The sequence below is a fragment of the Hyperoodon ampullatus genome (assembly GCF_949752795.1).
Source record: "Hyperoodon ampullatus genome assembly, chromosome: 7".
Lineage (NCBI taxonomy): Eukaryota > Metazoa > Chordata > Mammalia > Artiodactyla > Ziphiidae > Hyperoodon > Hyperoodon ampullatus.
In genome coordinates, this window is record NC_136920.1 from 99,819,633 (window position 1) to 99,841,608 (window position 21,976).

The window sequence follows — 21,976 nt, forward strand, 5'->3', positions numbered from 1 at the left end:
CCCTTTTTAAAAAAACAGGTTACTTTTGCCTTGCCAAGCATCTTGGGTACAATTGAGATTAGCGGTTGTACTCTTTAAATAAAGTGTCTGTGTAAATAGCACATGCTGAGATGACTCTTCTCCACCCAGAGGCTGATGCAGAGAGTGAATGGAAATCTGGGACAGAACCAAAGATGGGCAGTGTGGCTCCTTAGGGTCCCTGGTTCCTAGGAAAGTGCAGTTTCACCAAACCTCATGCTCCCCAAGGTGCCAGGGGAGAGGCGTGGCAAGAGCTAAGAGGCTGAGAGGCAGGCCAGCTTCATGCAGTCACAAGGAGTCCTGCACTGAGATGGGCCCATGCTTGGCTTTGTGCCATTTTGAGATTCTTAATAATTTTTAAACAAGGGGCACTGCATTTTCACTTTGCAGGAGGCCCCACAAAGCATGTAGCCTGTCCTGTTGTGAGGATACTCCTCACTGGCTATCAACAATAGCTGAAAGTAAACAGGTAGGTACAGGGGTGGACAATTAGCTTGGGCTGTGACATAAAGCAGAAAGCTCTATGTCTATGTTTGGCTTGTAAAATCGTAAAACTAGATAGACCCTCCAGAACTACCTTAGCCATTTTTCTGCCTTTTAGCAAGGATGTTCCAATTCCGAAGACAGATCAAATAATTCCTACAGTTTTGGTTTTCTTCAAGCACAAAGGACCCACCTTTTCCTTTAAGTTGATCTGGGGGCAATGTTACCTATGGACTAGACTAATTTTCTCTACAAGCCCAATGCAGCCTAAAGAAACTCTGATTTTATCCCACAGTTTTCAGAAATGTTTTGTTTTCATGATCTCCTTTGATCCTCAAAGCCCTTTGTTCCCCCGATCAAGAAACATGAATTGAGCATGAACAGAGTATCAGGCACTATCCTAAATGATAGAGTTAGACCTGGTGACAGGACAGGTCTCTACTCTTGCCCCCCAAACCCCCAACCCACGTCTTATCGGATCACGAACCAGATTCTGATGGGTAGATATTTCACAAGTCTGCAGATCGAAGTTTGCCCCAGAATGGACCATACCAAGGGTCTATACTTGATTTGATGACAAGATTTGGGACTTTCTGAGTTTATGTTTAGGTGATATTCTGGTCTTAGAATCAGTACTGGAATGGGTTAAGACATTTGGGGATGTTGGGATAGGGCGTCTATATTTTGCACATGGGACAGACATGAATTTGGGGGAGTCAGAGGGTGGCAGATGGTACTGGGTTGAATAATGCCCCCCAAAATTCGTGTCCTTCCAGAAGCTCAGGATATGACCTTATTTGGAAATGGGATCATTGCAGATGAAATTAGTTAAGGTGAGGTCATATGGAATAGGGTGGGCCCTTAACCCAATATGACTGATGTCCTTGTAAGAAGAAGAAAAAATGGATATCCTTTGTATCCATACAAAGGATAATGCCATGTAAAGATAGAGGCAGGCATTGGAGCAATATGTCTACAAGCCAAGGAAAGCCAAAGATTGCTAGCAACCACCAAAAGCTAAGGGAGAGGCATGGAGCAGTCTCTCCCTCAGAGTGCCCAGAAGGAACCAACACTGCCAACATCTTGATGTCAGATTTCTGACCTCCAGAACTGTGAGAGAAGAAATTTCTACTGTTTTAAAGTGGTACTTTGTTATAGCAGCCCTAAGAAACTAATACAGGTGACTTGGCCAGTAACACACAGTGGAAGGATGCCACAGACCGGACTGGGATATTACTGCTTATCTTTAGTTGTGTGTCACCATCATATAGGATTAGGCACATAGTTTCTGGAGTCAAGTCCAGGCTCCACCAGTCACCCTATAACTTTGGTTAAGATATTTAACTTCTCTGCACCCCAGTTCAAACACTTGTAAAAATGTGGATCCTTAGAGGCTGCATCTCATGGAGATGTGAGGGTTACAGTATGACCTCTTAAAACAGTGCCTGATTTGGAGTCAGTGCTTGGTTTTGTGGTTACTGTTACCATGTCTCCCTGGGTAGATTTTGAGGCCCTTGATAGGAACCAAGAGTCTTGTTTTATTCATGCTTGTGTCCTCAGTGCTCAGCACTGAGCTTGGTGCATAATAAGAGCACAAAAGGTGTTCAGTGAGCTGTATTAGAGTCTGTTAATAATGCTTCTTTTAGCTCCAGTAGGGTGGGAGAGTGGAGTGAGCCCAAAGGGGGGCTCTTGTCTTAAGGTCAGTGTTCTGAGGGTCACCTAGAGAGGTAGGTCATGTCAGGCAGTGACCCCTGTATGCCAGGGGACAGTATGTCACCAGCTCAGTGAGACACCACTCTCTGCAGAACTGCCCCTGCCTAGAGCCCATCATTTCTAATGGACTAAAGGAGCTGGTGCCTTTAAATTCCACAGAAGGGGAAGAAAAAGCACTTTGGTTTCAGTCCGTATTCTCCATTAGACACCCTTCAGGTGTTAGCAATATTATGCCACAATTTCATTATCCATTAAAGCCAGGTAATAATAAGTACACAAAGGTATTTGGAGCCTATTGATGTTAATGAAAGAGATCAATCTAATTCAGAATGTGTATGTGGAGAGCTCCTTGGAGATGGAATAGGCCCCAAGGTTAGCCTCTAATTGCCTCCTTGATGGTAGACCTCACCAGTACTCAATTTTGCATGACCATCTTTATAACATAGTTGGAATTTTGACGCCCAGACTCAAGCTTCATACAGAAGCCCATTTTCCTCCTCTCCCAAGCCCCTCCTAACATTTCCAATTCAGAAAGAATAGGAAAGTTGCGGCCATTTAAGTAAGATCCTTGCACAAGAGTGAGAGTTTCTTGGATCTAGACCATGGGTCGGGTTGTATTAGCAGAAAGTCTGTGATTCCAGGGTTACTTGAGTGACCCTGGAAAGGTTTCTAGGGGTCTAAATTCTCTCTCTCTCTTTCTCTACCTATCTATCTATCTATCTATCTATCTATGTGTGTGTTGTCTCTCTCCTCTCTTTCTCTCTCTCTCTGGAGTGACCTAATAGAGCTTAGAAGGATCTTCTATCAAGTTTCTGAGCTGCATTCAATAGATATCTCAACGAAATTAATCTACCCTATCTAGAAAGGAAAATTATATCTGAAAATGAGGGTAAACAAGGCGCCTTTCTTTCCCAGATGCCCCTCTGCATTTTTCTAGGAGTCCCCTGTGGGCCTCCCAATTCTGACCGCATGAACATTTAGTCAGTGAGAGGACATCTGTGGTCGGGCTCACTTTAGTTCCCACAACGGTCCGCCCTTTTCTATCCAGCGTGAGTTCTCAAATTTTATTTCTACCGCCTCTCACTTCTACCCTCATTCTTTAACAAACAAAAAAGAAACAAAACACTACCATATAGAAATCAAATGTTCATCCTGCTGTTTCTGGGAACCAGCACCTCTGACAATGTATTGGAGGAAACCTTCCCTCCTATGGCTGCTGGATGGGGTGCGAGGCTGCACACAGACATCCTGGTAGGCAGAGGTGCCTGTGCTCTGGGCCCCCTATGGAATGCAGCCTGACTCCAAAGTGTCAGCGGTGTCCTCTGATCAACAATACATATCCTGGAGCTGCAGACAGGATTTCACGTTAGCCGTAACTAATGGGGCACCCGGAGCCTTTGGTTCAGTATCAATGGCAGCATGTACATCAGGCCCAGGCTGATGACATACTTAGAATAGATCTTTGTTCCTCCTGCCTGCCCCACCTAGCCTGGACTTGGACATAGGAGGTGATTAGATCAAGAGGGAGCTGGCCCTTTGCTGTCAGGACCCTGGCAGCCCATTGTTGGCATGGAACTGGGCTCTGAATTTCACATTATTGGCTAAAGGTCGTTGAAGGACACCAGGGTGACTTGATTGCTAAATTCAGAGTAGGATGTCTGGCACAGAGTAGGAGAACATGAGCAGACACGGTGCACATAGTGGGAATAGGGAGTCAGGGAGGCTGAAAGAGGTCAAGGGGGACAAAGAACTGAACTGGAGAGTCATTCAATCTACTTTGTCTTCCAAAGTTGCAGGAATGCTCCTGAGTCTGGCTCCCTGCCTTACCAAACACGATCTGTGTCTCTTCTCAGGATTCTTTCCCTACTCTGTTCCCGAGGGCCAGGGTGGAAGCCAGCCTGCTAGATAACCAACCTTAACCCCCAGGGCAAAGGTCCCCAGGGAGAAGTTCCAAGAGCATGAAATCTCGCATCGATGTCCCCTCCAGCCCCACTCAATGTAAACACTGAATGGAAAAGAAGGGTGGCAGTGAAAACAACAAAGGAATGGGACCTTGGTCCCTGAGATCCAGGGAGGAGATCGTCTCCTCCCTTTAACAATCTTTTACACCTCTGTTCATCATATTTAACACGGAGCTAGGACATAGCAAACCTCTTGCCAGGACTTCCCTGGTGGCGTAGTGGTTAAGAATCCGCTTGCCAATGCAGGGCACATGGGTTTGAGCCCTGGTCCGGGAAGATCCCACATGCTGCGGAGCAACTAAGCCCGTGCACGAGCTACAACTACTGAGCCCATGTGCCACAACTACTGAAGCCCGCACACCTAGAGCCCGTGCTCTGCAACAAGAGAAGCCACCACAATGAGAAGCCCACGTGCAGCAACAAAGAGTAGCCTTCACTCGATGCAACTAGAGAAAAGCCTGCGCACAGCAACAAGGACCCAACACAGCCAAAAACAAACAAACAAACAAATAAATAAATAAAGTAAAAAAAGAAAACCTCTTGCCACTGTTGAGAAGACAATTAATATTTAGGGTAAAGGGTGACATGTAACTACAAATAATGGCTGCTCTATGGAGAGAATGAGTTTGTGCGCACGGGAACACACACTCCTGTTTACCTGCCCTGTCTCCCATCTTTGTCTCCTCCGTGCAGTGTAGGTAATGGTGTGTGCAGCGTTCTCCAGAGTGCTTGATAGGTGACTGTGTTCCACCTTGCATGTGCTACTCCCTCACATTTCCCTTTAATGCTCTCCATTATTCGGGCTGCATTAATAATGTTTGCGGGCTGATATCTTTAAAATTAATGAGGTGTTTACTCTTAGCCAAGAAACTCATTGAAATTAAAAAAGCTTTCTTTTCCCCCTCCCTTTCTCTTGGTAAAAAAGTGGACAAACAAGCCACAATGAAAGCTTTAATAAAAACCAAGCAGGATAGGCAAGAACCCAAGCCCTACCTCAAGGAAGGTATGAATTGGGATTAGCTCGTGCCCGGCGTTATACATTAGTCAGGTTCAAATCACAGCTGTGTCTAAGAGGCCTTGATTTAACAAGAGCATTGCTAGAAAGCTGCATACCACACCTTTTAACCAATGGAGGACTTCTGTGCCCTTAATAATCGCTTATTTCATCCCCACCACTCCCCTTAGCATGTGATTATCCATGGTAACCATAGCACCTTAGTCTAGTCTGACTTTTCCTTCCTATTCAAAAGGTTTGTTTCCAGGAGACTTCATCTGTGTGAATTCACCTGTGCAATCCTGACCTGTCTGTAGTCTCTACTTTTCAATCAGATTACCTGGCATGAAAGACCTTCCCACTGCCCCCAGCTCCCACCACCAGCTGACTTTGTGCAGAAAAGCAGGGCTGAATACTAATGACAAGTCTGCCGGCTGCAGAAACTTGCTGCAAAGTATCAGGCTTCACTGTCCTGCTCCAACTGCCTCCCAGGTGTCTGCTGGACAAATTTCCCCAGGAACAGTGCAGCCAAGGGCATTCCCGGTGGCACATCTGAGAAGTTCCTGTTCTTATCACGTCGTTCTAGAGTAGTTGTTCTCTCTGATCCAGAAACCACCAGTGGTCTCTGTGGATCCTGCAGATGATTTGTTAGCTAATCCCTCAAGATACTCAAGTTAATAATATGATAATTTTATGCATTTGAGTCTGGGATTAATTAGTAATTTACTCAATTGCAAACAGGACATTCATGTTGAAGAGACACTCTTCTCCCAATTTTTTGTTGCTGTTGTTTGTGGGGTTTTTTTTCTCTCTCTTTCAGTAGCAATTAAAAGTGAGGACGTTACATGTGTTGAAGGGCTTGAAGATTCCTGCTGTAGTGGCTGGTTCAGGTCTCTGTCTGAAAACCCTTCTCTTTATATTCACATATGGAATAGCTACAGCAGGAGTCCAGGATCTATGGCTGAATCTCTGGTCTCTGAAATGCCAAAATGCAATTTGATGTTGGAACCATTGGAATCTCCTGTACTTAGGTGGTAATGAATGAGAAGATGCAGGAGAGAGACTACTCAGCCCAATAGAGAAGGTGAAAGACTGCAGAGAAGTGGGCAACAGGGACAGGAAGGGGGAGGACTTACATTCAACTGAATCTGTGCAAAATCTCCAGCGCTGCTCTGCAGGATGTTGTACGTTGAGGACACAGAAGGAAGTTCCCACTCATTGTCATTCAAAAATGCTTTTTGGTCATGTGTAATGCCTTCTCTGCTTCTCAGGAAGGCCAGGTCTACATCTTCCACTGAAAACAACAGAAACAGTTGACTTCCCATGGAGAGAGGCACCAATATTAAACCACTTTTCCAACTCGCAATTCAAATCCTTCCTTTTTACTCCTGTCCCCACATGGACAGTCTTATGGAGATGGGGTTCAATATACCATTTTGAATTAGGGGTAGGGATGGGGGATAAAAACTTTCTGGTCATGAAAAAAAGCAGCTATGAACTGAGGGTTTGTACTCCATTGTCTATAGAATGAGACTTCTATAACATTCTCAATGGCAGTAGAGGCCTAATATTGTATTTTCAAACCAACAGCAGCAAAGGGCAATATCTCTGGGCACAATACTGTACTTAGTCTGAATTACAGCGGGAGCCAAATAACTGCAAGAAGAGATTTAGATTTATAAAAAGTCAATTATGTGCAAGAATAAAATAGACCTGAGGGACAGCATAATATAATAATTTCACCTATGTGTGCCAACCCAGCACAAGTGTGTTTGCCCACTAGCAGGCTACACCTCTCATGGCTTACCTGTGTGCAGAATGCTATTGAAGGTTAGGCTGCAATTCTGGATATCGAATGGAAAAGCGTATGTCTCTAAACTGCATGCAGTGACTAGTTGGATGGGCTTAGAGTGCTTAATGGTCCCAGATGAGTTCACGTAAACATAGGGAAGATCAGGTGATCTTTCAATGTCCACACTATATGAAACACAAAAGATCTTTGTTACAGAAAGGGCTTTAGTCATTCCAATACACAAGCAGAACTGATTATGAGATGATAGTGACCGTAACACCCAAGACTAGCCTAGAAGTGCAAAGACAGAATCACACTTTACATGAGATAGCCACCCTGGCAAAGGTGGGTTCAGCAATGACAGCCTTATAAGTCAACTCACTTGCTAATGCTAAAACACAGACATAGGACTTCCCTGGTGGTGCAGTTGTTAAGAATCCGTCTGCCAATGCAGTGCACACGGGTTCGAGCCCCGGTCCGGGAAGATCCCACAGGCTGTGGAGCAACTAAGCCTGTGTGCCACAACTACTGAGCCTGCATGCCACAACTACAGAAGCCCACATGCCTAGAGCCCGTGCTCTGCAACAAGAGAAGCCACTGCAATGAGAGAAGCTCATGCACCGCAACGAAGAGTAGCCCCCGCTCCCCTCAACTAGAGAAAGCCCACGCGCAACAACAAAGACCCAATGAAGCCAAAAATAAAAAATATAAATAAATAAGTAAATGTATAAAACAAACACACACACACACACACACACACACACACACAGAGACATAATCCATGAGTAACATCAAGCATTAGCAATCAAATCTGTATCTTAAATGATGTCAACTCATGGTACTTCTAACCTGAATATTCCCAACAGTATGCCCTTCTTCAAGTTGAGAAACAAAAAATAGTAACAATGACTTAAAGGAAGCAGCAACCAGCCTGAATATTCTAAGCAGTCTAAACCCCACAGAAACACACCCCAGCACACTTACAACTCATTTATGATGATATCAGGAGCCCAGACGGCACTTAGGGGTAGGGAGATCTCTCTAATCTCATCAAACATGCTGGAGTTCCAGGATAAAAACTCATCATCCCAAACCTGTAGCCAAAAAGGAAACATCACAAAGGGGCAATGTCAATCTCATCAAAGAACTGGAGAGGGATTCGGATGAATAACTCAATTGATCAGCCCATTGGTTCTATCTGTCAGGGAAGAAGACTTTCCATTCAACTCCTAAAGAGAGTTGCCCCAACCAGAAACCACAGCCATGTATCTTACTCAGATTCTAATAAATCAGGTCTGCTGCAGACATAAAGAACTAGAAACACAAGATAGTATCTAGTTCTTCGAATAATTACATCTTGCAACAGATCGAATTCAGGAGTCCAGCATGCATGGAAGAAAACATAATCTTTTACCTCACGATACCATACACTTGTCTTTAATTTTTGATTCTGTGCATCCTGCAAAGCAAAAAGAACATCCACACCAAATCTTAGAGTGTCACTAAGTCAAAGCCCAATTCAACAGTATGACAATTCAGAGGAAGAAAATCAAATCCAATGAAATAATGCTGATTTTAGAAACATTAACTTGGCTCTTCAATATCTGAGTATTTTCAGTTCTTATTTGTTACATACACCTGTCGCTATGAGCTTTACTATATTATCTATGATAAAATGACACACTAACTGCACTTGACATCTTAAATGATTTGCTAATCTCTTTCCTACTCTAATTGTTACTCTGCCATTAATCAGACTAAAAGATGATATGTAGTCGTAGCCAATTTTGGACTAAAAAGATGAGACCACGCTTTTATTTGTAATCAAGATGTTATTCATAATCTTTCAATGAGTGTTATCTCAACTGCCATTGGCAGCCATTCCTGTTGTTACCTTATGCTTGGATTTCTCTGCTTATAAAACAGACTGAATGAGCTTAATCCAAGTGAGGTATATTTTTGGTGATATAAATAGATGTGGCTTCCCACGTCTGCAATGAGTCAGTGATTAAAAAAAAAAAGATCTCCCCAAACAAACAAAAAAACCCACTTTACTATTTTTTTTTCATATTGAATCTAGTAAAAACATGCTAAAATGATTGTGTTCTTAGGGATTAAAAGAAAAGGAATATCTCATACCATATACAAGCATTAACTCAAAATGGATCATAAACCAAAATGTAAGAGCTAAAACTATAAAACTCTTAGAACAAAACATAGGAGTAAACGTCATGACTTTGAATTAGGCAATAATTTCTTAGATATGACACCACAAGCACAAGCAGCAAAAGAAAAAGTAAACGGGACTTCATCAAAAGTTAAAACTTTTGTGTTTGAAAGGACATCATCAGGAAGTCAAATGACAACCCACAGTATGGGAGAAAATATCTGCAAATCATATACCTAGTAAGGGGCTTGTATCCAGAATATATAAAGAACTCTTACAACTCAACAATAAAAAGATAAATAACCCAATTTAAAAATGAGCATCAAAGGACACAGTCAGGGCTTCCCTGGTGGTGCAGTAGTTGAGAGTCCGCCTGCTGATGCAGGGGACACGGGTTCGTGCCCCGGTCCAGGATGATCCCACATGCCGTGGAGCGGCTGGGCCTGTGAGCCATGGCCGTTGAGCCTGCGTGTCCGGAGCCTGTGCTCCGCAATGGGAGAGGCCACAACAATGAGAGGCCCATATACCACACAAAAAAAACAAAAACAAAAACAAAAAAAACCCACAGTCAACAGAGTGAGAAGGCAACTCATGGAATGGAAGAAAACATTTGTGGATCCTATATCTGATAAAGGGTTATTATCCTGAATATTAAAAAACTTCTACAGCTCAAAACAAAACCAATATCCTTATTTAAGAGTGGACAAAAGACTTGGATACACATTTGTCCAAAGTAGATATACAAATGGCCAATAAATACATGAAAATATGCTCAACATCACAGTTATGGACCAAACTGTGTTCTTCCAAAATTCATATGTGACTGTATTTGGAGATACGACTTTTAGGAGATAATTAAGGTTAAATGAAGTCAAAAGGGTGGGGCTATCATCCAATAGGATTGGTGACCTTAGAAAGAGAGGAAGAGAGAATGATCTCTCTTTCTCCTCCCTGTGAGGACACAGTGAGAAGGCAGCCATCTGCAAGCCAGGAGGAGAGCTCTTACTAGGAACCAAATTGGCTGGAACTTTGATCTTGAACTGCCCAGCCTGCAGAACTGTGAGAAATAAATTTCTGTTGTTTAAGCCACCCAGTCTATGGTATTTGTTATGGCAGTCGGAGCTGGCTGATGTAATCTCTAATCATTAGGGAAATATAAACCAAAACCACAATGAAATACCATTTCACTCTCATTAGGATGGCTACTATTTTTTTTTAAAGCAGAAAATAAGTGTTGGTGAGGATAATTGGAATTCTTGTGCACTATTGTTGGGAATGTAAAATGGTGCAGCTGCTATGGAAAACAGTATGGCAGTTCCTAAAAACTTAAAAATAGAATTACTACATGGTCCAAAAATTCCTCTCCTCGGCATTTACCCAAAAGAATTGAAAGCAGGGACTTGGACAGATATTTGTACATCCATGTTCATTATTCACAATAGCCAAGGGGTGGAAGCAACCCAAGTGTCCCTCAGTGGATGAATGGATGAACAAAATGTGGTATTATATATGCAATGTAATATTATTTAGTCTTTAAAAGGAAGGAAATTCTGACACATGCTACAACATGGATGAACCTTGAAGACACTATGCAAAGTCACAAATAAGCCAGTCACAAAAGGACAAATAGGGCTTCCCTGGTGGCGCAGTGGTTGAGAGTCCACCTGCTGATGCAGGGGACACGGGTTCATGCCCCGGTCTGGGAAGATCCCACATGCCATGGAGTGGCTGGGCCCGTGAGTCATGGCCACTGGGCCTGCGCATCCGGAGCCTGTGCTCCTCAACGGGAGAGGCCACAACAGTGAGAGGCCCGTGTACTGCCAAAAAAAAAAAGGACAAATATTTTATGATTCCACTATATGTAGTCTAAGTACCTAGACTAGTCAAATTCATAGAGACAGAAAGTAGAATGATGGTTGCCAGGGGCTGGGGAATGGGAAATGGGGAGCTGGTGTTTAATGACTGTAGGGTTTCAGTTTTGGAAGATGAAGAGTTCTGGAGATGGACAGTGGTGATGTTTGTACAACAATGAGCATGTACTTAATGCCATTGAACTGTACACTTAAAAAAGGTTAAGATGGAAATGTTAAATTATGTGTAGTTTACCACAAGCAAAATTAATAATTTTAAAATAAGCAAAGGACTTGAATAGATATTTCTCCAAGGGAGATATATAAATGTGGCCATTTAACACTTGAAAAGATGCTCGACATCATTAGTTATTAGGGAAATGCAAATCAAAACCACAATGAGATACCAATTCACCCCACTAGGATGGATAAAATTAAAAAGACAGAAAATAAGTGTTGGGAAAATGTAGAAAAATTAGAGCTCCCCTACATTACTAGTGGGATTATAAAATGGTGCAGCCACTTTGCAAAACAGTATGGTAGTTCCTCAGAATGTTAAATATAGAGTTACCATAGGACCTAGCAACTGCACTCCTAAGTGAATAACCAAGACTCTTGAAAACAGAAGTACACACACACACACAGTGTGTACAGGAAAAAAAGCAAACTTGTACAGGACTGTTCATAGCAGCCAAAAAGTAGAAATAACCCAATGTCCATCAACTGATGAATGGATAAACAAAATGTGGTACATATCCATTCAATAGAATATTTTTCAGCACTAAAAAGTAGCAAGTTCATACATGCTGCAACATGGATGAAACTTGAAGACATTACGCTAAATGAAAGAATTCAATCACAAGAGGCCATTTATTGTATGATATCATTTATATGAAATGTCTGGAATAGGCAAATCTATAGAGATAAAAAGTAGATTAGTGGGACCTCCCTGGCAGTCCAGTGGTTAAGACTTCACCTTCCAATGCAGGGAGTGAAGGTCTGATCCCTGGTTGGGTAGCTAAGATCCCACATGCCTTGCAGCCAAAAATAAAAAAACTACAAAACATAGAACAGAAGCAATATTGTGACAAATTCAATGAAGACTTTTTAAAAAATGGTCCACATCAAAAGAAAACTTAAAAAGTAGATTAGTGTTTGCCTAGGGCCGGTGGGGGTGGGGTGCAGGATGCGGCTGCTAATGGTATGAAATCTTTGGAAGTGACGAAATGCTCTGAAATTAGATAGTGGTGATGGTTGCACAGCTCTGTGAGTATACTGCAACCACTGAATTATACACTTTATTTGTTTTGTTTTTTTGTTTTTTGCGGTACACAGGCCTCTCACTGTTGTGGCCTCTCCCGTTGAGGAGCACAGGCTCCGGACGCGCAGGCTCAGCGGCCATGGCTCATGGGCCCAGCCACTCCGCGGCATGTGGGATCTTCCCGGACCGGGGCACGAACCCGTGTCCCCTGCATCGGCAGGCGGACTCTCAACAACTGCGCCACCAGGGAAGCCCTGAATTATACACTTTAAATGGATGAGTTTTGTGATATCTCAATAGAACTGCCATTTAAAAAGTGTATTAATAAAGAAAAAGAAAATCATTATTTTTTGGCCACACCATGTGGCATGCAGGATTTTATTTCCCTGATTGGGGATCGAACCCATGCCCCCAGTAGTGGAAGCATGGAAGCTTAACAATTGGACTGCCAGGGTAGTCCCAGGAAACCATTTTTGAAGATGTTTCAGGGAATGTATAAGTAAGAAGGCTGGTACAAACTACTGATGAAACCATTCCTTTCCAATTGTATCCTTCAAAGAGAATAAGAGGCATGAAAAATCCAAGATGAAAACATGTGAAATAAAATGTGTAAAACACTTCCTTACTGATTTTGGTTCAAAGCTAAGGAGTCATTTAAATAACATTTGTATTTCTGTAATATTAAGTATAATACCAATTTCAGTAAAATAATAGAATTGGGGAGTTATGGCATGAAAGCAATAACAGCTCCATTTTCCTCCCCAGAACAAAGTATATTAAATTAATTATCCAGTCAGTTATCCAATCACATCAAAAATATATAATCTTTGTGCATAGGGTCAAGACTACCACTCTCTTCAATCCAGGTTGGGTGGGGGGTAGGGAGGAGCCATTGATATTTACTTCTTGTGGGGGGTGCACCTGGAATTGTGTAGTGCTCAGACTATACAGGTGTACACAGGATGGCATCATTTGAAAGAGAAACAATACACTTTTTAAAGTTCCCCCTTTTTGCAATCAAAAAAGCAAGTTGTTATTGAATAAACATTTCTAGGTACCTTGAGAAAAAAGGGATTGTGCACAGATACAGAGGGACTCTACTTCCGTGGTTCAGCAAAGGTTAGTCTGAGTGAACTTGCTCTGCAGATTTTTATGAACTTCAAATAGATACTTGAGAAAGGCAGGTTTTAAAATGGTATACAGTTGTCCCTCAGTATCCATGCGGGATTGGCTCCAGAACCCCCTCAGATACCAAAATCTATAGATGCTCAAGACCCTTATGTATAAAATGGAGAAGTATTTGCATATAACCTACACACATCCTCCAGTATACTTTAAATCATCTCTAGATTACTCATAATACCCAATACAATGAAATGCTACGTAAATAGTTGTTGAAGCATGGTAAATTCAAGTTTTGCTTTTTGGAACTTTCTGGAATTTTTAAAAATAAATTTATTTATTTTATTTATTTATTTTTGGCTGCCTTGGGTCTTTGTTGCTGCGTGCGGGCTTTCTCTAGTTGCAGAGAGCAGGGGCTACTCTTTGTTGTGGTGCCCAGGCTTCTCAATGCAGTGGCTTTTCTTGTTGCAGACCGCGGGCTCTAGGCACGTGGGCTTCAGTAACTGTGGCACATGGGCTCAATAGTTGCGGCACACGGGCTTAGTTGCTCCACAGCATGTGGAATCTTCCCGGACCAGGGATCGAACCCTTGTCCCCTGCATTGGCTGGTGGATTCTTAACCACTGAGCCACCAGGGAAGTCTCTGGAATTTTTTTAAAAATATATTTTCGAGGCACAGTTGGTTCAATCTGCAAATACAAAACGGATATGGAGGACTGACTGTACAAAATGAAAACACTGAATTCACAAGTATTTCCCCAAGAAACAGCTTGGAGGAGGTACAGAGAGGACTCCCAGCCAAGATTGGCTCTGAGGGGCTCAGGGCAGTTAAAAAAAGACCTCTACTGAGAGCCCAAGATTGGGTGACACCACTTTCTTCCAAGTTTTACTGGCTGAGAGAGCCTGAAATAGATCATATCTCACCCACTAGCACACAAAAGGCACAGTTCTAGGCTTAGCTGCAATCAAAGAGGGTCCCCCCTTAACAGGGGAAAAAGTACAAAATGTTGTTTCTATTACTGAGAAATATAGCTTTTAGCTACTCTTTCATAACAAATATACTTTTACATCTATGAAATGTCCCAACCAGTTTCTTTATCACTGTCATGTCAAGTTGTGAACATAACTCGTTGACTCAGTCATGTGGCTGGGGAGGAAGGTCTCTACGTATTAACGTTTCATTTTCACTGTCATTTTATCTAGTTGGTTCTTATTAACTGCCATGTTGATGCCTTCGCTTGTTTTTCTCCTCCTGCCAAGCTCTTTGTCATGTTACACGTAACAATAATGTTAAGAATTTTTTCCCTAATATCTTACGTGGGTGTCTGGGAGGATTTGTCATTCAGCCCTAAAGAACACAATGTCAAAAAGAAGTTTGAGGCTAAAACTGAAGTTTTTTTTTTTTTGTCAAGGGAAACAAGTTTCTCAATGCCAGCTGGTGAACATAATTGGTTCTCTGGTGGCATTATTCGCAGCTTTTCCCTCTGTGCATCTCTTTCTTTTATTTTTTTCTTTAGATGCCTTCCATCTTGCTTGTTAAAAGCAAAGGATATTTCAGAGAATTGGAATTCATTAGTCTACCTAACAGAGGGAGTCTATTTAGATCTAAATTGGTGGTTAGCAAATATACAGATAATTCCCACACATTCTTATTTATCTTTCCCAGTTCCAAAGGCTATAGAAACAGATGCCTCAACGTCTGGCTGGGAGGCTCTAGTCAATGGACTGGAATACAAAGGAATCTTGGATTCAGAATTGACAAAACTCAATAGAAACAAATGGAAACTCTTCCCTGTTAGTAGATTATCTCTGTAATCAGATTTCCCTAAGGTACACATAATACCCAGAAATTCTAAGACAAGACTGTAGTCTTTCATGTAAACAGAACAGGAGGCAAAACATAACGGAAGGGAGGTGCACTGATGAAAGCTGGGCTGAAAGCTCTTCACTCCAAACAAAAGTTGCCAGCAGTTCAGCTGCTGGTAGATGCATCCAACAAGTTATCTATTCACATTGGGAGTGTCCTTGTCTGAGCAGAATTTGTGAGCAATTTTCATCAAGTCCTTCAAACCAGCCCTGCCTCTGGAACAAACTTTAGGAACAGCCCACCTGAATGTAATAGAGACATTTGCAAAGTATATTAGACTGAGTCATTCATAAAGACAACCCTAGAATTTTACTCACATATCTTAATTAATTGGTTAGACAAATATCTACCCAGTAGCTTTGAAGTAAGATATACTATGCTGCATATTGTGGGAAATAGGATTATGAGTTAGAAAATCCTTCCCTCAAGTAGCTATTAGTGTATGTGACATTTTAACAATTAACTATGGGCATTAAGAAATATACATACTTCGTTGGATTCAAAAGAGGGAGACATTGCTGTCAGTTTGGAGAATTGAGGAAAATTTCTCTTAGGAGCTAGATTTGAGGACTATAATATTTGATAGATGGCAAATGAAGAGGAAAACACATTCAGTGGAGGAAATAGCAGAATTAACAGCATATAGGCAGGAAACAAAAAGTTCAGGTTCATTGTAGCATTGAGTACATGTAGAAGATAAAGTTAAGACAGTAGATAGGGATAAAATTAGAGGGATGGAATATAAGATTTTTCCATATTTCTGAAGGCAAGTTTTCCATATCCAATAAAATATGTCTAACATATTCTTGTAAAAAATTAGTATATTTCACAACAGCGGAGAAAATCATATCTTTGAAAAAATAATGGTGTTCTCCTTACCCACCATAAGGGATATAATTTTATTTTCTTTTATTGGGGTAAGAAGAAAGAGTTAGATTAAAACTTTCAATTTGATGCAGTTGTTCCAAGGGAATTAGTAATATAAAGACTTTATTCCTTTTCTTTATCTCCAAATAAGCCTCTAAAGGAAAGCCTGAGCCGTTCTACTTCACTTTCACCAATATGAAGTCAGAAAGTACAAGAATGAGGAGAGACCTAGAAATCTGTCTTCAGCTCTTAACTCAAGGCTGATTCTATCTCTTCCCTGGAGTTTCATATAACATAGTTCATATCGTGTCTTTATTCAAATCAAGCTTTTCCCATTGGACAATGTCCGATAAACAATATAGACGTAATAACCCACTGACAACTAAATAGCAAGGACTAATATCTCTTAAGTAAGTGAAGATGCAGCCCCAGAAAATTGTCTCCAAAATTCTAGTTCAACATCCAAATAGAAAAGACATTTAAAGGAGTTTTCTACTGAAGGTTTGTGTAAGACTAGGTCTTTTGGAGAGTAAGGGTGGGTGTTTTCTGGCATTTAATTAAACAGTATTTTCTAGGATCTTAGATATAGTACTTTTACTAGTGTGAGTGGGAAAATAAAGCTGAGAAAAGTGAAATTGTGTGTTAAAAGGAGGATTTTTTGTGTTTCATTTAAATGTACCTACTTATGGCCACATAGCACAGGGAGATCAGCTCCGTGCTTTGTGTCCACCTAGAGGGGTACGATAGGGAGGGTGGGAGGGAGATGCAAGAGGGAGGAGATATGGGGATGTATGTATATGTATAGCTGATTCACTTTGTTATACAGCAGAAACGAACGCACCATTGTAAAGCAATTATACTCCAATAAAGATGTTAAAAATAAATAAATAAATATACATGCTTATGAAGAAATAATGAGTAGGGGTTTATCTAAGCTCGAGGAAAATTATGCTAAAATAACTTCATTGGATAAAAAATAATTTAAACCGTGTTATAACAGAAAATTTATACTTTCAGTTTTAAAGTATTTTTCATCAATTTCAATACCTGAGTCTCAGTCAAAAAATCAGAGTCTATGATTCATGGTGCAGCACTAAGATATTAACATAGAGAAGCACCTCCATTAAAATAAATTAAAATTATTGAATTATTTTTTAAGTACATTAAAATAACATTGTATTGTAGGGCGTATTATGTATGTAAATGTAAGGGGAACAGGTAACTAGAGTTTTACTGTTGTAAGATTTGTACATTTTATATGAAGCGTAATAACATTAATTCTAAGTACATTGTATTAAGTTAATGATGGGTATGGAAATCCCTAAAATAACATCTAAAAACAATACACAGAGGGATTGCAAAAAAGCTAATTTTATTTTAGAGGAACTAAAATCAAATATTAAAAAATATTTAATTTATCCAAAATAAGGCAGGATAAGAAGAGCAGAAAACAGAAAACAGATGAGACAGCTAGAAAACAAATAGCAAGATGGTATTGGTAAATGGACAAAACACTTCCATTAAAATGCATAGATTGACAGGTTAAAATAGCAATACCCTGGAATACTACTCAGCAACAAAAAAGAGTGAACTATTGATACACACAACAACTTGGATGAACTTGAAGGGAATCACACTGAATGAAAGAAGCCAACCTCAAAGGTAAGATACTACATGATTCCATTTATATAATATTCTTGAGATAACAGAATTATAAAGATAGAGAAGGGATTTATTGGTTGCCAGGGGCTAAGGGTTAGAGGGGAGAAAGGATTGCGGCTGTAAAGGAACAGTACCAGGGAGCCCTGTGATGATGATTGTGTAGCTTGATGTGGTGGTAGTGGTGGTTACACAAAGCTACACATATGATAAAATTATAGAGGAACATACACACACATGCACTGGAGAAATTTGAATAAGCACCAAAGTCCATTTTCTAGTACTGATACTGTACTGTATTTATGCAAGATGTTAACATTGGGGGGCAATGGGTGAAGGGTGCACAGAACCTCCCTATAAATTTATTAGCAACTCCCTGTAAATTTATAGTTATTTCAAAATAAAAAGTTTAACAAAATGAAAGACCAAACTATATGCTCTAAGAGATTACTTTGAGTACCACAGAAATTGAAAATAAAAAGATGGCAAAATACATACCATGCAAAAAGTAAGCAAGGAAAAAACTTCAAGAAAAAGAATATTACCAGAGATAAAGAAGGGTGTTTTATAATGGCAAAAGGTTCTGTTTGTTAAGAAGACATACGATCTTAAATGCATATGCATCTAATAACAGGGCAGAGAAATAGACAAACCACAATTATAATTGGGGATTGTTATACCCCTCTCTATGAAATTAATAGAACAACTGGACAAAAAAATTGTTATAGGAGATTTTAACAATACTATAAACACATTTATTGAATTTACATTTATAAAAGAATGCACCCTTCTATTCAACATTGCACTAGAGGTTCGAGTCAGGGCGGTAGGCAATAAAAGGAAAGAAAAGCTATAAAGATTGGAAAGAAAGATAACAGCTTTCATTATTCGCAGACAACATGATCTTCTACAGAGAAAATTTGAAAGAATCTACAAAGAAGACTCAAAAATTAATGAGATGGCAGGGTCACAAGATCAAGGCCAATATATACAAATCAGTTATATTTTTGTATGCTAGCAAGTAACAGAGACCCAAAATTAAAATACATTTATATTATTAAAATTTTAATTCTTTCTTATCAAAAAATATCATTTATAATAGCATCAAAAATGTGAAATACTTAGGGATAAATTTAACCAGATATGTGCAGAACACTGAAAAACACTAAACATTATGCAAAGAAATTAAAGAACTAAACAAATGGAGAGATACACTATTGTCATGGATTGGAAGCTTATTGTTAAGATGTTGATTCTCCTTAAATTGATCTATAGATTTAATGCAATCTCAGCAAAAATCTGATAGTCTTTAAAATAGAAATTGATGAATTTTCTTACGTTTATATGGAAATGCAAAGTGCCTAGAAGAGTCAAAACAATTTTAAAACAGAGGAATATGTTTGGAAGACTCACACTATCTGATTTCAAGACTTCTGTAATGCACAGTAATTGACAGTGTATTGGTGTAAGGAGAAATATATTGATTAGTTGGACAGACTAGAATCCAAAAATAGACCAAAACTATATAAAGAACTTCTGTAACTCAATAATAAGGTAATAAACAACACTATTTTTTAAAAAGTAAAAGATTTGAGTGAATACTCTATTTTAAAAGATATACAGTTGACAAGTAAGCTCCTGGAAAGATGTTCAACATCATTAGTTTTTAGTGAAATGAAAGTTTAAAACCACATCGAGATATCACAAATTTACTTTGTGGTGACAAATCTACTAGAATGGTTAAAATTTAAAGAGATTGACAATATCAAATGTTGGCAATCATGTGGAGGAACTGAAACTCTCAGACATTGCAGGTGGAATGCAAAATAACACAGCCACTTTGGAAAACAGTTTAGCAGTTTCTTATAAAGTTAAACATAGACTTATACAACACAGCAATCCCACACCTAAGTATTTATCCAACAGAAGTGAAAACATATGCAAATGTTTATAGTGACTTTATTCATAATTGCTCCAAGTTGGAAACAACCCACATCACATGTCCAACTGGTAAATAAGTAAACAAATTGCAGTACATTTGTACAATAGAATACTACTACTGATATATGCAACAACACAACACTGATAGCTCTCAAAGGCATTATTCTAAGTGAAAGAAGCCAAAAACAAAGAATAAAATACAATATGATTCCATTTATATGACATTCTAGAAAGGCAAAACTACAGGGAGAAAAAAGAAAATCTGTGGTTGCCAGAGACTGGGGCTAGGGGGAGGGGACTGTCTTAAAACAGATGAGTTTCAGGGACTTCCCTGGTGGTAAAGGAGTAAAGAATCCCCCTTACATTGCAGGGGATGCAGGTTTGGTCCCTGGTCAGGGAACTAAAACCCCACATGCCGCAGGGTAACTAAGACCATGAACCACAACTACAGAGCCCAGGCACCCTGGAGCCCATGCAGCACAACTAGAGAAGTGAAAACCCACATGCCACAACTAGAGAGAAGCCCACACACTGCAACAAAAGATCCTGCATGCCTCTATGAAGATCCGCATGCCGCAACTAAGACCTGATGCAGCCAAAAATAAATAAAATAAATAATAAATAAATCTTTTTAAAAAAGATGAGTTTCAGTCTATATAATTTATACCTCAAATTGTAAAATGCATCAAAATTTCATAGGATGCAGTTAAATTAGTGCTTGGGGGAAAACTTATAACTTTAAATGCTAAAATTATAAAAGAAAAAAGGTTTAAAATCAATGATATAACTTTCCACTTTAGGAAACAAGAGAAAGAAGAACAAATTAAGTACACAGTAAGTAGAAGAAAGGAAATAAAGATAAGAGTGGATATCAGTGAAATAGAAAACAATAATGAAAATTCAAAACCAATATTTGGTTCTTTAAAGAAATAAATTGATAAACATTTGGCAATATTGGTCAAGGGAAAATAAGAGAAAACACAAATTACCAATATGAGGAATGAAAGAGGCAGTATCACTGGAGATCCTTTGGACATTAAAAGAATTAAAAGAGAATATTATGAACAAATAAATTTGCAACTTTGATGAAATAGACAAATTCCTTGAAAAATACAAATTACCAAAATGGACACAAGAAGAAATAGAAAATTTGAATATTCCTATATATATTAATGAAATTGAATTTATATTTAAATACCTTCCCACAAAGAAAACTCCAGTCCCAGATAGTTTTACTGGTGAATTTTATCAAACATTAGGGAAGGAAATTATCCATGTTACACAATTCCTTCAGGAAACTGAGGAGGGAACACTTTTCAACTAGTTTTATAAGGCCAGCATAACCCTGACACCAAAACCAGACAAATACCTTACAAGAAATAAAACTATAGCCCAATACTCCTCATTAACAGAGATGCAACCTACAATAAGTAGGAATTCAAATCCAGAAATATATAAAAAGGATAATATATCAAGATCAAGTGGAGTTTACTCTAGGAATGCAGGGGTGGTTTAACATTTGAAAATCAATCAAAAATAATTTACCATATTAACTGCATAAAACAAAAAAATCATATGATCATTCAAATTGAGAAAAACTTTGATGTAATTTAGTATCATTCATGATTTTTAAAATATCTCTCAGCACATAGAAAATAGGAGGGGACTTTTTCAATCTGATAAAGATCATCTATGAAAAATCTATAGCTAACATCAAACTTAATGGTGAAAGATTTTTCTGTAAGAATGGAAACAAATAAAAATGTCTGCTCTCACCACTTCCATTAACACTGTAGTAGAGGTCTTAGGCAATGCAATAAGACAAGAAGAATAAAGGGCACACAGATTAAAAAAGAAAGAAGTAAAACTATTTGCAGATGAAATGATTGTATATGTAGAAAATATTAATCTGAAAAACTACTAGAATTAGTAAGTGAATTTTGCAAGGTTACAGGACACAAAGTCAACATACAAAATGAATCTTATTTCTTTATAATGACAACAAATAACTGGAACATTTAAATTTTTAAGTAATATTTATAGCCACATCAAAAATACTTTGGGATAACTTTAACGGAAATATGTATAAAACTTCTACATTTAAAATTATAAAACACTGCTGAAGACCCAAATAAATGGAGAGACATACCATATTCAAAGACTGGAAAACTCAGTATTGGTAAATGTCAATTCTCCCCTAAATTTCTCTGTGGGTCCTACAGCATGCCAAGCAAACTCCCAGCAGTTTTTTTTTTTAATGAAGTGTGACAAAATGAATATA

The 21,976-nt window shown here is 39.3% G+C and overlaps 1 protein-coding gene across 1 annotated transcript in view; it reads right to left on the reverse strand.

Annotated features, from left to right (window-relative positions):
- The window catches only part of HTR3B (5-hydroxytryptamine receptor 3B), a gene marked incomplete at both ends in the record, with an annotated part of 34,277 nt that overhangs the window by 4,399 nt on the left and 7,902 nt on the right, over positions 1-21,976 (reverse strand). Inside the window, 4 exons of the mRNA XM_079708251.1 lie at positions 6,306-6,463; positions 6,977-7,146; positions 7,946-8,055; positions 8,376-8,420. Of these exons, the coding sequence (XP_079564377.1) occupies positions 6,306-6,463; positions 6,977-7,146; positions 7,946-8,055; positions 8,376-8,420 (483 nt within the window). The remainder of the gene's footprint in view (positions 1-6,305; positions 6,464-6,976; positions 7,147-7,945; positions 8,056-8,375; positions 8,421-21,976) is intronic.